The sequence below is a fragment of the Oncorhynchus nerka genome, linkage group LG7 (assembly GCF_034236695.1).
Source record: "Oncorhynchus nerka isolate Pitt River linkage group LG7, Oner_Uvic_2.0, whole genome shotgun sequence".
Classification (NCBI taxonomy): domain Eukaryota; kingdom Metazoa; phylum Chordata; class Actinopteri; order Salmoniformes; family Salmonidae; genus Oncorhynchus; species Oncorhynchus nerka.
The window spans coordinates 67,231,672-67,248,094 of NC_088402.1; the positions used below are offsets into that span (position 1 = coordinate 67,231,672).

Sequence of the window (16,423 nt, forward strand, 5' to 3'; positions counted from 1 at the left end):
TGATACAGCCCGCCAGGATGCTCTCGATTGTGCATCTGTAGAAGTTTGTGAGTGCTTTTGGTGACAAGCCGAATTTCTTCAGCCTCCTGAGGTTGAAGAGGCGCTGCTGCGCCTTCTTCACGACGCGGTCTGTGTGAGTGGACCAATTCAGTTTGTCTGTGATGTGTATGCCGAGGAACGTAAAACTTACTACCCTCTCCACTACTGTTCCATCGATGTGGATAGGGTGGTGTTCCCTCTGCTGTTTCCTGAAGTCCACAATCATCTCCTTAGTTTTGTTGACGTTGAGTGTGAGTTTATTTTCCTGACACCACACTCCGAGGGCCCTCACCTCCTCCCTGTAGGCCGTCTCGTCGTTGTTGGTACTCAAGCCTACCACTGTTGTGTCGTCCGCAAACTTGATGATTGAGTTGGAGGCGTGCGTGGCCACGCAGTCGTGGGTGAACAGGGAGTACAGGAGAGGGCTCAGAACGCACCCTTGTGGGGCCCCCGTGTTGAGGATCAGCGGGGAGATGTTGTTGCCTACCCTCACCACCTGGGGGCGGCCAGCATGACAATGCCACCAGCCATACTGCTCATTCTGTGCGTGATTTCCTGCAATACAGGAATGTCAGTGTTCTGCCATGGCCAGCGAAGAGCCCAGAATTCAATCCCAATGAGCACGTCTGGGAACTGTTGGATTGGAGGGTGAGGGCTAGCGCCATTCCCCCCAGAAATGTCCGGGAACTTGCAGGTGCCTTGGTGGAAGAGTGGGGTAACATCTCACAGCAAGAACTGGCAAATCTGGTGACGTCCATGAGGCGATGCACTGCAGTACTTAGTATCTGGGGTGGCCACCAGCTGCATTGACTGTTACTTTCGATTTTGACCAACCCTTTGTTCAGGGACACATTATTCCATTTATGTTAGCCACATGTCTGTGGAACTTGTTCAGTTTGTCTCCTCAGTTGAATCTTATGTTCATACAAATATTTATACATGTTAAGTTTGCTGAATATAAACGCAGTTGACAGTGAGGATGTTTAGTCTTCATCTCATCTAATCACACAGGGTAAGTTAAAGCAACAAGGCTGACAACGCAATCTTAAGCCTAGCCTTGTAGTTGGAGGACCGCCACCCTCTAGTCCAAACATGAGACGGCTAGCACCACTGGCCAGGGGTCATTGCACTTCCTGGGTCATTATACGGATGACATTCCACTGCACTGATGTCAAAATTCACCCAAAAGATGACAAACTTATGTATAGCAACACTTGGCAAACATTTCATTTTTGCTAGTATTTATAGAGAACATTTTTAGATTACACTTTCATGGCATTGTTCATTGAGTCCAGTGGTTTTGTATTAAAATCTTCTCAACTGAGATTTTCTAAGAACCAAAGCTCGTTTGTCTGAGAAATGTAACAGATATGGGTAGATTAGACGTACTTGTTCATTAGGTCGAAGCCCTGGTCTGAAAGCAGGGCTCCGAAGCGCTTGCGCAAGTTGTTGTAGGGGTACTCTGTAAAAGTCATCTTCTTCACAGCAGGGAGCTCGTTGTAGCCTGGCCAAATCTTCTCGCTGGGTGACCCTAGGTCCTGACAAGAACATGCGTCAACACACAGACACATGGCGTTAATGTTTTGTGTGTGGGCTGGAGGTCCCCACTATGTCTGGTATGTTAGGAACTGCTGGGGGGGGCTGGAGCACAGTCAAGACCACAGCTTTTAATCTGAGTTTTATAGTTTAGCCCAGTCACACAACCGCCACAGACAAGTCTGTTACGTCACCATGTCTATCTAAAAGAGACTGGGTCACTGAACTGCAGTACCTCTCTGAAAAATACATTGTGTAGTCAAATCAAATCCATTTAATCTGACTACATCCTATTCTTAACTCTGCCACCTTGTGGGGAGATCATAAAACTGGAAAACCAACAAAAACATGTGGTAGCTGTCAAGAATGCACGCAGATGTAAGAGTGGAATATATAAAGTGCTTTTACTTTCCAGACAGTATGAAGTCAAATGTACTTTTTGATACAAATTTGCTAACCTTAAATATCTTGTTAATTTGGTCGATCTCAGATTTTCCAGGGAAGAGAGGTTTCTGGGTAAGGAGCTCTCCAAATATGCAGCCTACAGACCACATGTCCACAGCTGTGGAGTACTCCTGTGGAGAGAGAAACACACACTCGCTAAAACCACAGTATTCTAAGTAACAGACAGCACCGCATGAGTCTGGGTTGGAGTGTTTAGTCTGGGCGAGGACAAGCTTTGACTTGGTAATGGTGCTGTGTGTATGTAGTCTTGGGCTATGTTTAGAACTACAGACTTCGACACTATTGGAAGGCATACAAAGTATGCATTGTGTTGTCTGAATGCGGTAATGTTCACACTCAGGTAACGGTTTAGAATGGCACTGTTTTGACTGGAGAGGGTCTTTGATGACTGAAGTTTCTTGAGATGTTTTGACTCAAGGCAGAGTTTTGAATGCAGGTGTCTCTACTGTGGCTATGTCGCTCACAAGACATTGATCCACGGTCAGTTTTGCATAACATCCCACAAATGGTAATTGTTAGGATTTGGGGAGGTTAAACAGATTGTAGATACGTGCTTAGGTCATGACTCACTTTGGCTCCCAGCAGCAGTTCTGGAGAACGGTACCACAGGGTCACCACCACAGGGGTGTAGGGCTTCAGGGGAGACCCATACTCACGGGCCAGACCAAAGTCCCCCACCTAGAACAGCACAACAAAGAACACACATTACAAAAATGCCCAAGAGGCAAGCATACACACGAACGCACATTCAAGTCATTATTCTTTGTCATTAATACGCCTAGAGTGTTGTATTTCTTCATCTGAGCCATGGATGATCTAATCCTTATCTGAAGTTCCCAACCCACAGCAGTTTTAATATTATTATAATGGGATATAATATATCATACATATATAATACAACAGGGCATTATTACACCTTGAGGATCCCCTTGTGGCTGAGCAGCAGGTTAGAGGTCTTCAGGTCGCGGTGGAGGATCCAGTTGTCGTGGAGATGGCGGACGCCTCGCAGCAGCTGGATCATCAGGGTCTTCACTTCGCCTGAGGCCGATAAGAAAGAGGAAGTGGAAAAGAGTCATGAGCTCATAAGCTTACGTTAAAACAATACTCTTACGCTAACCTAGCCAAAATACATGGGAAAATGGCTGGAGGACAATTAAGTGTACTGTATTTTCTGCAACTCAAACTCAATCGCACAATATTACCTGGGAGAAAAGGCTGCTTCATGGTCTCCATCAAGCTTTTCAGGTCGTGCTCCACGTAATTCATCACAATGTAGATCTTGTCCATGTTGCTTCCAACGACGATTTCCTAACATGGGGAAAAAGGAGAAAGGCGCTACAAAAAATGTATTTCAAAATAATATATTATTGAGGGGGGAGTTCCTCTGAGTCAGATGTGTGCTGCTCACCATAGATATAACAATTTATGATAGTTTCAATGTGCATTTATATGCACCTCACCCTGACAGTGACGATGTTGGGGTGCTGGGCCTTCAGAATGGTGTTGATCTCTCTCAGAGACGTGATGGGGAAACCTTCTTTCTCCTTCTCCATCTTCAGACGCTTTAAGGCCACAATCTCATCTAGAAGAGACAGGCCTGTTTTAGTGTGTGTCTGTCCAGGGATGGATCGGAAATCAATGGCAAGGTAGCCCACATACCTGTCTTTTTGTCCTTGGCCCTATACACCACGCCGTAGGTCCCTTCCTCGATACGATTCAGACACTGGAACTCCTCGACACTGCGGCAGCCCTGAAAATGACATGAAACCAATGTCAATCAATACATGTCCATATGATGTGTGTGTGTGTGTACAGGCCTGAGTCAAATACGTATTACTTTTTTGTCAAATACTTGAGGTGCACTTGATTTCCTCTGCCAGGTGAGAGCATTTCTTGAAATATTCCATTGTATCAGGCAAGCTATGTCCAGGTTCATACACATTTTGACAGACAGAATTTCTGAAGTTATCCATGATTTTTAACCACATTTCCATGACCAACAATTGCCGCCATCTATGTAAGCGTAACGTGGTAGACACGTGGAGGCTGCTCTTCAATCTCATGTACCATATCCTGTCGTTATGCAAGGCACTTAAGCCCCCACAAAGTAGACTACCGGTAAGGCAACTGTATAAAACATGTGGTCAACCCTCAGTCTGGAGAGCTACTAGCTGTGCGGGCTTTTGATAAAGCCCTGCTCAAACACATCAGAGACAGTTTTACAAGGTCCGGTTGAACAGATCATTTAAAATGTGGTTTGTTAGAAGGCTACTGGAATAAAAGCCTGCACAACTATGAGCTATCGTGGATGATGGCTGACCACCCTTGACGTATAACATTGCAACATTAAAACCGAATACGTTTCATACCCTTTGAAATAATTTGCTAATTTAATATATCAAACAACAAATGGCTATGGTAGGCTGCAAATATTTTTATTCAGCAGAAGCAAGCCCAAAAAATGTCTTCAGGAAATGTACCTTTTCTAGTTTAGTCATATTTACCATAGAAGTGTTTACATTTCAGGCTATTGAGTTGCAATGTTCCATACATTGGATGGCCAAATAAACTGGAAGTATCTACAAATAAAGTTAATCCAAAATAAAGGCTACATCTAACTGAATCTGAACTAATAAAATGGCGAAGTGATTCGTTTCATGAAAATAGTTTAAATTAATACTTGTAAAAAGTAAATCAACTTTGTATGGCTTTACTCGCGATTGTATGGCCTTATTCGTGAGTGTTGGGACATCACATGAGGAAAACATAAATGCATGCTAATAATAGCTAAACAGATAACTAGAGGGTACAAGATATGTTTTGAATTGGCACACTAGTTATTAGTCTGTTGTCAATCATATTTTATAGTCTAGGCCTACCTTCTGCCTCAATGTCCGACTGTCTCTCTCTCATTGAGCAACGGCCGACTCCTCACACACACACGCAGGTGATGCGCGCAAACACAGACTAGCTCAAGTGTCATTCTGAACCTGACTGATGTATTGATTTTTATTTGATTGCTAAAATATTTATATTATGAAAAATTATATTAATTTCCATAACTTTTCGGATTTGATCCTTTTCCAAAACCTTTCCAGGCCTGGAAAACACAATTTAAACATTCCATGACTTTTCCAGGATTTGAATAATGACCGTACGAACTCTGTAGGCCAAGCGCACCTTAGGCATTTAAAAATAAATAAAAAGGTATTTGATTTGACCCAGGTGGGGTGTGCTGCCAGACAGATGGACAGACCTGTAGAGCTGGCAGGTACTTAGGCAGCTCCTTCTTTAGCTCCACGGGGGAGATGGGAGGAGAGTCGGGGATGTAGTTCTCCTCAGGCTCAGGGGTGGCTGAGTGGGAGTGAGACACAGACTGGGGGGTCACGTCTCCATCCCCTGCCTCCTCTTCCTCTTCCTCTCCACTTTCCTCAGTATCGTGGTCAAATCGTGACTCTGGCACTGTGAGGGTTAATGAGGAGGCAGTTATAACTTACAGAAAAAAGACAAAATCACATCTAGCAGCAGCTGGTTGAGAGTTAGACCTAACCTTTTCTGATAAAAAAGCTTCAAGAAAATTAACTTTACTCTCAGACATGACAATAACACCTGTTCAAATGACTGCCACCAGACAAATGGGGTGGGAAATGCCTACCTGGGGGAATATGGTTGCCGTTCTCTCTCTCTTCCTCAAACTCTTCCTCAGACTGCTCGTCTTCACTCACCACACCTGAAACACAGACAATGGGTGGGTCAGAGCCGTGTCACTGTGACAACACCGTAATTCTATTAAGTGATAAAACCAGAGCACACACACAAGGAACAGAAGTAGAGTAATTCAGCAGACCTGCAGTCTGGTCAGATTCTCCTGAGCCTGATTCCTCGTTCTCTCCCTCGCTCAGGCTGCTAGATCCATCTTCAACGCCATTACCCTCCTCATCGTCAGAGCCCGACCCTGAGCCGGAGCCTAGGGAAGAGAAGTCCACTCAATGTCACCTCCAAACAACCCACAAAGACTTAAAACACAAGAAGATGTCTGGATTGTAAATACAGTATCTATAACAGTTAGAACTCTGTTAAGGATTAAACATCAGTAGAAGTGTAATGTTTTAATAACTTATTTGTGATGCCATCTGGTGTGGGGTATGTTGCAACCTTGAGTGCGTGTGTGTGTCTACCTACCTAAGGAGGACTCTCCTGTGCTGGTCTTCCTCTCACTGTCACTGATGTCCTGAAGGTCAGAGAGAAGGTCCTTGTCCTCTGGCTTCTCATCTTTCACTGTTGGACCACAAACAAAGCAAAATGAGCGTCCCTAATCACACAGAAAAATTATAGTTAAGGAAATTGAATGAAATCAATTACTAAGTCTTGATACCAATTCTACAAAAGCAAAATTATGTAAAACCATCTTGATTTGATAGTCTCACCACCAGTTCTATGTGGCTCGCTGCTGTGCTCCAGTCGGTCCTGGGGAGCCCGGTTGGGGCTGCGGCTGCGGTGGCTCTGTTTTGGCTTGTCCCCGTACTCATCAGGCAGTGCGCGATGGTGGGACGGGACTGTCAGAGAACGGACAAGAGATTTTGCATCCCGTCACCAACAGTGCATCCTTACATATATCAAAATACTTACATTCACGGACACGCTAAGGCTGTAAACTCTAACCCTACACGTGTGCGCAAATGCGTGTGTGTGAACCCTGACCTTCTCGGCGCGCCTCACGCTCTTTGCGGCGCTCCTCTGCCCTCCTCTCTCTCTCCTTCTGCTCGCGCTGCTCCTTCTGCTGCTGCTCACGGAGCTTACGATCCCTCTCGCGCTGGCGCTCCACCTGCTCCAACCTGTCCCTGTAGTCCGGGGAAGACGGGGGAATCCTGTCAGGAGCTCTCCAGAAACCCAAAAGCCACCCACCCCACACTGTTAATGTCTGCTGCATGGAAGGGGAAGAGTACAGTATACAGTGTGACAGGTAACTGCACGGTAAAAAAGATGTCTGACCAGCGTGTGACAGTTTGAGGATATGCACGTTTGAAGGTAGACCAAGATATGTCATCATAAGCTAGGTTTCTACCGAATTTGCGACAGATTTTCAAGCAAATTTCCATCAGACGGACAAAGGGCTGTGTGTGATGACGTAGCGCAAACACTAAGTATCCAGGTACAGAAAAAAAAACACGATCGGGGTTTGATAATGCAACCAAAACAATCACATTTGCGACCATTTGTCTGATTTGACAGTGCAACATTTTTAATTGGTCGCAAGCGATTTATGGCACAGGAATGACCTTGTCGGTGTGTCAGGGCTTGACATACTGGGGAGGTTTTGGAAACCCTACGGGCCAGTCAGAAATGTGAAAATCAGACATTTCTTCTCAACCTGGTATCATAGCATTTCGTATTATTTTACAAGTGAATCTGATTTAGTATGATGTTACGTTTTGTATGGTATGGATTAATTTCTGGATGTCCATCACCCATTTCGCATGAAATGCTACCAATTCTAGCTAGGTGGCTAACATTAGCTAGACTAGTGGTTAGGGTTAAGTTTATGAGTTAGGTTAAAAGTTAGGGGAATGGTTAGTTAAACGGGTTAAGGTTAGTCTTAGGGGAAGGGTTAGCTAACATGCAAAGTTGTTGCAAAGTAGCTAAAAGATAGAAATGATTGAAAAGTGGATACTTAGCTAAAATGCAAAAGCTGTCAGTGATGAGATTCGAACTCGGTTGCTAGCCATTCGCGTTCTACGACCAACCAATCACCGACATTTCGCTTTATATGGCCACCCACCACTAAACGTAACATATCCTACTAAATGGAGTGTCTCAGATTTATCAAATCTTTCCTTACAGTGAAATGCTTACTTACGAGCCCTTAACCAACAATGCAGCTTAATTTTTTATTTTAAAGTAACAAGTTAAAGAGCAGCAGTAAAATAATAGCGAGTCAATGTGTGGGGGCACCGGTTAGTTGAGGTAATATGTACATGTAGGTAGAGTTATTAAAGTGACTATGCATAGATAACAACAGAGTGGCAGCGGTGTAAGGGGGGGGGGGGGTGCAAAGCAAATAGTCTGGATGGCCATTTGATTAGATGTTCAGGAGTCTTATGGCTTGGGGGTAGAAGCTGTTTAGAAGCCTCTTGGACCTAAACTTGGTGCTCCGCTGCCGCTTGCCGTGTGGTAGCGGAGTCAACAGTCTATGACCAGGGTGGCTGGAGTTTCACAATTTTTAGGGCACTCCTCTGACACCACCTGGTATAGAGGTCCTGGACGGTAGGAAGCTTGGCCCCAGTGATGTACTGGGCCGTACTCTCTACCCTCTGTAGTGCCTTGCGGTCGAAGGCCGAGCAGTTGCCCTACCAGGCAGTGATGAAACCAGTCAGGATGCTCTCGATGGTGCAGCTGTAAAACCTTTTGAGGATCTGAGGACCATTGCCAAATTTTTTCAGTCTCCTGAGGGGGAATAGGTTTTGTCGTGCCCTCTTGACAACTGTCTGCGTGTGCTTGGACCATGTTAGTTTGTTGGTGATGATCTCAACCTGCTCCACTACAGCACCGTCGATGAGAATGGGGGCGTGCTCGGTCATCCTTTGTCTTGATCACATTGAGGGAGAGGTTGTTGTCCTGGCACCACACGCCAGGTCTCTGACCTCCTCCCTATAGGCGGTCTCATCGTTGTCCAGGCTTACCACTGTTGTGTCCCCGGCAAACTTAATGGTGGTGTTGGAGTCGTGCCTGGCCGTGCAGTCATGAGTGAACAGGGAGTACAGGAGGGGACTGAGCACGCACCCGAGGGGCCACTGTGTTGAGGATCAGTGTGGCGGATGCGTTGTTACCTACCCTTACCACCTGGGGGCCGCCCGTCAGAAAGTCCAGGATCCAGTTGCAGAGGGAGGTGTTAAGTCACAGTGTCCTTAGCTTAGTGATGAGCTTTGAGGGCAATATGGTGTTGAACGCTGAGCTGTAGTCAATGAATTGCATTCTCACATAGGTGTTCCTTTCATCCAGGTGGGAAAGGGCAGTGTGGAGTGCGGAGTGTACAGGTAACCCGTCTGGCCCCGAGGCCTTGTGAATGTTGACCTGTTTGAAGGCCTTACTCACATCGGCTGCGGAGAGCGTGATCACACGGTCTTCTGAAACAGCTGGTGCTCTCATGCATGTTTCAGTTTTATTAGCTTCGAAGCGAGCATAGAAGTAGTTTAGCTCGTCTGGTAGGCTCGTGTCACTAGGCAGCTCTCGGCTGTGCTTTCCTTTGTAGTCTAATGGTTTGCAAGCCCTGCCACATGCAACGAGCGGGTGTAGTATGATTCTATCTTAGTCCTGTATTGACGATTTGCCTGTTTGATGGTTCGTCGGAGGGCATAGCGGGATTTCTTATAAGATTCAAGTTTAGAATCCCGCTCCTTGAAAGCGGCAGCTCAAGCCTTTAGCTCAGTGAAGATGTTGCCTGTAATCCATGGCTTGTTGGGACAACGTCATCGATGCACTTATTGATGAAGCCAATGACTGATGTGGTGTACTACTCAATGCCATCGGAGGAATCCCGGAACATATTCCAGTCTGTGCTAGCAAAACAGTCCTGCAGTTTAGCATCTGCTTTATCTGACCACTTGATTGAGAGACACTGCTGCTTCCTGCTTTAATTTTTGCTCGTAAGCAGGAATAAGGAGGATAGAATTATGGTCAGATTTGCCAAATGGAGGGTGAGGGAGAGCTTTGTATGAGTCTCTGTGTGGAGTAAAGGTGGTCCGGAGTTTTTTCCCCTCTGTTGCACATTTAACATGCGGATTGAAATTTGGTAAGACAAATGTAAGTTCTGCTGCATTAAAGTCCCCGGCTACTAGGAGCGCTGCCTCTGGGTGAGTGCTTTCCTGTTTGCTTATGTCGGACAACAGCACTTTCAGTGCAGTCTTAGTGCCAGCATCAGTCTGTGGTGATATGGAGACAGCTACAACAAATACAGATGAAAACCCTCTAGGTAGAGTATCTCATGATATGGTGTAGACTACACTACCTCAGACGAGCAAAACCTTGAGACTTCCTTAGATATTTTGCACCAGCTGTTATTTACAAAAATACATAGTCCGCCACCCCTTGTCTTACCAGGCGTGCTGTTCTATCTTGCCGATACAGCGTATAACCAGCCAGATGTATGTTGATAATGTCGTCTTTCACCCACGACTCCATGAAGCATAACCACTAATATGTATAGAATAATACTAAATACTCAGACCAGATTGTCTCTTTAGCTGTGGTCCTTGAAAAGTAATTAAAGTTGGCAGCTGATTTAGAAGTTCTACTGCTCCAATATATTAATGCCATGATTTAATTTCTGACCAGTTTTTAAAGAGTTGTAAGTGCTTTTGTTTGTTTCCCGTCTTTTCAATTGAAAGGTGTTGTGCTTGTCTGTTGTTGTAAAGCCATGTGCGGTTATTATGAGCAAGACAAAAGTGAATGTTGGCTTCAAATTGTTTTTTCATACAAAACAGTGGAAAACACTTGAAAATCTATGCACTCTGTGTAGCCGTTAGCAATGCTAATAATTTTTGGGTAGATGGAAAGGAAATTAAAAAGGTAACTACAAAGTAGCCTATGCCTACCCAGCAGAATCATGATTATTTGCATCTATGCAGTGGCCATTTGTTTTTGAAAACTCCATCACAAGTTTGCTATAGAAACCCAGCTAGCCAAATAACTGTCTGGATTGGTGCGCAACTGAATTAAAGGCTGAATTAACTAAACTAACAAACCTACATTTATCCAATATTACCCAGACCTCAAAATGTTTCCCCTGATTGGGTTTAACTTCTATAGGGTAGGGGGCAGGATTAGAAATTTTGGATGAAAAGCATGCACAAATTAAACTGCCTTCAACTCGGGCCCAGAAGATAGTATATGCATTTAATTAGTAGATTTGGATAGAAAACACTAAAGTTTCCAAAACTGTTAAAATAATGTCGGAGTATAACAGAAGTGATTTGGCAGGCGAAAACCTGAGAAAAATCCATTCAGGATGTAGGATTTTTTGTTGTAGTTTTCTAGTCAATGCCATTACAGTATCAATTGATTTAGGACTCCAATTCCAGTTCCTATGCCTTCCACTAGATGTCAACAGTATTTAGAAATTGTTTCAGGCTTGTATTCTGATAAATGAGGGAGTAAGAGCAGTCAATGAGTGGACCCTGCAGTGCCACAGAGCTTTTTCATGCGCGCGACCAGAGAGTGCCTTTCTTTTTTTACCTTTTATATTGACGTTATTGTCCGGTTTAAATATTATAGATCATTTTGGCTAAAAACAACAATTGAATATAAACATCGTTTGACATGTTTCTATGAACTTTACGGATACAATTTGGATTTTTTTGTCTGCCTGTTGTGACTGCGTTTGAGCCTGTGGATTACTGAAGAAAACGCAAACAAAACAGAGGTTTTCAGGTATATAAAGAGACTTTACTGAACAAAAGGAACATTTGAGTGCAAACATATGAAGATCATCAAAGGTAAGGGATTAATTTTATCTCCATTTCTGACTTGTGTAACTCTTCTACTTGGCTGGTTACTGTTTGTAATGATTTGTCTGCTGGGCTATGTTCTCAAATAATTGTAAGGTATGCTTTCGCCGTAAAGCATTTTTTAAATCTGACACCGTGGTTGAATTCACAAGAAGTTCATCTTTAAACCTATGTTTAATAGTTGTATCTTTTCTGAATTTTTATAATGAGTATTTCTGTATTTGAATTTGGCGCTCTGCAATCTCACTGGATGTTGGCCAGGTGGGACGCTAGCATCCCACATATTGTGGAGTGAGAAAAGCAAAATGTTTATTTTGTTGTTTTTATATTAGAACGTGTGATTGAGAAAAAACCTGGAAAGAACGGAGGGAAATCAGTCCTCCCTGCTGTTCTTTTTGTGTGTGCCATTTGTATCGTTTTGGTATCAATATATTTTTTTACGTTCTGCCCTCTAGAGGATTTTGCAGGAAGGAACACATGGCACACTCAAATCACTGCAAAGAAACCACTAATTATTTTATTTAACTAGGCAAGTCAGTTAACTTCTTATGGCTGCAGGGGCACTATTGAGTAGCTTGGATGAAAGGTGCCCAGAGTAAACGGCCTGCTCCTCAGTCTCAGTTGCTAATATATGCATATCATAAGTATTGGATAGAAAACACTAAAGTTTCTGAAACTGTTTGCGTGATGTCTGTGAGTATAACAGAACTCATATGCCAGGCAAGAACCTGAAAAGAAATCCAAACAGGAAGTGAGAAATCTGATGTTGGTATATTTTCAAACCATTCCCTATTGAAATCCCATTGCGATATGAATGAAGATTCACTTCCTAGGCCTTCCACTAGATGTCAACTGTCTATAGAAATTTGAAATAGGCTTCTACTGTCTTGTGGGACTGAATATGAGCAGAATGAGCCATGTGTCTGGCAGAGAGCCAGTTCCAGGTCACACGCATACCGTATGATATCTTCCTGCGTTCCGTTCCTCCTCCAGACACGAAGGAATTCTCCGGTTGAAACATCCTAATGATTGATTCTGTACTTAGTTTGAAATGTTTCTTCGACCTGTAATATAACTTTTTGAAAATTTGTCAAAAGAAATGGTCAACCAGCACCTGCGTTTGGATAGGTGTACCAAACGCGGCTAACAAAAGTCGCTAATTGGACATAAATACAGGACATTGTCGAACAAATCAAGCATTTATTGTGGACCTGGGATTCCTGGGAGTGCATTCAGATGAAGATCAAAGGTAAGGGAATATTTAGCATGTCATTTATGGTTTGTTGACTACAACATGGCAGCTAATTTGACTATTGTTCTGTGCACCGTATCAGATTATTGCATGGTTTGCTTTTTCCGTAAAGTTTTTTTGAAATCTGACACAGCGGTTGCATTAAGGACAGGTATATCTATAATTCCATGTGTATAACTTGCATTATCATCTACATTTATGATGAGTATTTCTGTTGAATCGATGTTTCTATGCAAAAATCACTGGATGTTTTTGGAACAAGTGAATGTAACGCGCCAATGTAAACTCCGATTTTTTTTATATAAATATGAACTTTATCAAACAAAACATACATGTATTGTGTAACATGAAGTCCTATGAGTGTCATCTGATGAAGATCATCAAATGTTAGTGATTCATTTTATCTCTATTTGTGACACCTCTGTCATGACGTTGGCCTGGGGGATAGGTTTATGACCTTCCCTTCTCACACCAATTGAGGTTACATTTAAAAACCCCTTGGTTAACATAGAGATTCTGGGAACATGTGGGGGGAAATGAACTATATTCTGGTAATCCGAACAATTGAACATATGCAGTGGAATTTAATGAATATGATGTCAGTTCGGTTGTCATCTGAGACATTCTCATCAATGATAAGTTGACAAACTCCACAGTGGAAAGTCTATACATCAGAGTTATCAGATTCACATGGAATTGTTGTTCAATTTAAATGTTTGAATATGAAATTATTTGTGATGGGATGAAATATGATTTTAGCTTCTAAAATGTGAGATTTGGATTTTCACAAGGTAGGGCTGCTCAATCAGTGGCACTCCCCTGTGAAGGGACAAAGGCTATAAAACTTTTCAAACACACCCTCCTCTTCCTTCCTATATAAGCTCTTGACTACAACATAACTTTCTGTTCCCATGAGGTAGGATGACGATCCTATGTCAGAATGGTTCAGATAAAACTACAAGAACGAAGCCAACATCAGCATGAGCTTTGGTTGCGAATGGTATGAACTTTGAACTCTTATTCACGACAGAAGTGTTACCTCCTAGCTGTTGAGTTAGCGACCGCAGCTGCAAACGCAGGTTAGGAAGGAACAGAGAGTATCCCATCTACCACACAAGTGACCACCAGAGACATGCTTCAAAGGACAGAGGACTCGGTTGGCAACACGGTCTCCCATCAACCTACTGAAGCGCAGGTCAGAGTAAATATTTATTGCATTTTCCTTTTCCAAATGGGCGATAATTTAGAATGCATAAGATACTGTATTTACGATAGCACAGCTTCGCCTCTGTTCCAGTGTCCCGCTCTTTCACTCAAACCCAGCACCTTTTCCTTTGTGTAACAAGCTGTCATATCTGTTTCGCCCGCTAGGGACGAGATTTCTGTTGTTTGAATTTGGAGCCCTGCACTTTCACTGGCTGTCATAATCATCCTGTTAATGGGATTGCAGCCCAAAGAGGTTAAGAACAAATTCTTATTTACAATGACGGCCTAACCCGACCAAGCCTTAAAGAAAGCTGTGCCAATTGTGCGCAGCCCTATGGGACTCCCAATCACATTCCGATAAAGGACACCAATATGAAGAGACTTGCTTGGGCCAAGAAACATGGACAATGGACATTATACCGGTGGAAATCTGTCCTTTGCTCTGATGAGTCCAAATTTGAGATTTCTGGTTCCAACCGCCATGTCTACTCTGCGTCTCACAAAGTGACCAAGAAAGAGAGTGATGGCACGCTGCATCAGATGACCTGGCCTCCACAATCACCCGACCTTAACCCAATTGAGATGGTTTGGGATGAGTTGGACCACAGAGTGAAGGGAAAGCAGCCAACAAATGCTCAGCATATGTGGGAACTCCTTCAAGACTGTTGGAAAAGCATTCCAGGTGAAGCTGGTTGAGAGAATGAGTGTGCAAAGCTGTCATCAAGGTTAAGGGTGGCTACTTTGAAGAATCTAAAATATATTTTGATTTGATGTCTTCACTATTATTCTACAACGTAGAAAAACCCTTGAATGAGTAGGTGTGTCCAGTCGTGGCCAAAAGTTGAGAATGACAAAAAATTTCCAAGGTTGCTTCTTCAGTGTCTTCAGATATTTGTCAGATGTTACTACTGAACTAGATTAACAAGCATTTCATAAGTGTCAAAAGCTTTTTTCCCCTTCTTTTTACAATTACATGAAGTTGATGCAAAGAGTCAATATTTGCAGTGTTGACCGTTCTTTTTCAAGACCTATGCAATCCGCCCTGGCATGCTGTCAATTAACTTCTGGGCCACTGATGGCAGCCCATTCTTGCATAATCAATGCGTGGAATTTTTCAGAATTTGTGGGTTTTTGTTTGTCCACACCTCTTGAGGATTGACCACAAATTCTCAATGGGAATAAGGTCTGGGGAGTTTCCTGGCCATGGACCCAAAATATCCATGTTTTGTTCCCCGAGCCACTTAGTTATCACTTTTGCCTTATGGCAAGGTGCTCCATCATGCTGGAAAAGGCATTGTTCGTCACCAAACTGTTTTTGGATGGTTGGGAGAAGTTGCTCTCGGAGGATGTGTTGGTACCATTCTTTATTCATGGCTGTGATCTTAGGCAAAATTGTGAGTGAGCCCACTCCTTTGGCTGAGAAGCAACCCCACACATGAATGGTCTCAGGATGCTTTACTGTTGGTATGACACAGGACTGATGGTAGCACCCACCTCGTCTTCTCCTGACAAGCTTTTTTCCGGGTGCCCCAAACAATCGGAAAGGGGATTCATCAGAGAAAATGACTTTACCCCAGTCCTCAGCAGTCCAATTCCTGTACCTTTTGCAGAATATCAGTCTGCCCCTGATGTTTTTCCTGGAGAGAAGTTGCTTTTTTGCTGCCCTTCTTGACAAAAGGCCATCCTCCAAAAGTCTTCGCCTCACTGTGCGTGCAGATGCACTCACACCTGCCTGCAGCCATTCCTGAGCAAGCTCTGTACGGGTGGTGGCCCGATCCCGCAGCTGAATCAACTTTAGGAGATGGTCCTGGCGCTTGCTGGACTTTCTTGGGCGCCCTGAAGCCTTCTTCACAACAATTGAACCACTCTCCGTGAAGTTCTTGATAATCCGATAAATGGCTGATTTAGGTGCAATCTTACTGGCAGCAATATCCTTGCCTGTGAAGCCCTTTTTGTGCAAAGCAATGATGACGGCACATGTTTCCTTGCAGGAAACCATGGTTGAGAGGAAGAACAATGATTCCAAGCACCACCCTCCTTTTGAAGCTTCCAGTCTGTTATTCGAACTCAATCAGCATGACAGAGTGATCCCCAGCCTTGTCCTCGTCAACACTCACACCTGTATTAACGCAGTGGAAATGTTTTTGGGGATTCAGTTCATTTGCATGGCAAAGAGGGACTTTGCAATTAATTGCAATTCATCTGATCACTCTTCATAACATTCTGGAGTATATGCAAATTTCCATCATACAAACTGAGGCAGCAGACTCTATAAAAATGTATATTTGTGTCATTCTCAAAATCTTTGGCCATGACTGTATATGCCATATCTCACAACCTGGTAGCTCGTGCTACCTTTCCCTGAGCGAGAGGTTTGTACTTTGATAAAATAACCATGTTGAGGAAAATTATCTACCAACAA

General features: G+C 43.6%; 1 protein-coding gene across 7 annotated transcripts in view; it reads right to left on the reverse strand.

Annotated features, from left to right (window-relative positions):
* The window catches only part of LOC115132248 (cyclin-dependent kinase 11B-like), a 31,023-nt gene that overhangs the window by 4,305 nt on the left and 10,295 nt on the right, over window positions 1-16,423 (reverse strand). For 6 of the 7 annotated variants that reach the window (XM_029664687.2, XM_029664691.2, XM_029664689.2 and 3 more), the window contains 13 exons: window positions 6,742-6,920; window positions 6,468-6,596; window positions 6,223-6,318; window positions 5,888-6,007; window positions 5,696-5,770; window positions 5,297-5,502; window positions 3,700-3,790; window positions 3,501-3,622; window positions 3,243-3,348; window positions 2,957-3,078; window positions 2,611-2,718; window positions 2,034-2,150; window positions 1,429-1,577 (listed from right to left, as the gene is read on the reverse strand). In XM_029664687.2, coding sequence (XP_029520547.1) covers window positions 1,429-1,577; window positions 2,034-2,150; window positions 2,611-2,718; window positions 2,957-3,078; window positions 3,243-3,348; window positions 3,501-3,622; window positions 3,700-3,790; window positions 5,297-5,502; window positions 5,696-5,770; window positions 5,888-6,007; window positions 6,223-6,318; window positions 6,468-6,596; window positions 6,742-6,920 — 1,620 coding nt within the window. The remainder of the gene's footprint in view (window positions 1-1,428; window positions 1,578-2,033; window positions 2,151-2,610; window positions 2,719-2,956; window positions 3,079-3,242; window positions 3,349-3,500; window positions 3,623-3,699; window positions 3,791-5,296; window positions 5,503-5,695; window positions 5,771-5,887; window positions 6,008-6,222; window positions 6,319-6,467; window positions 6,597-6,741; window positions 6,921-16,423) is intronic. The other variant, XM_029664690.2, reaches the window with a different exon arrangement.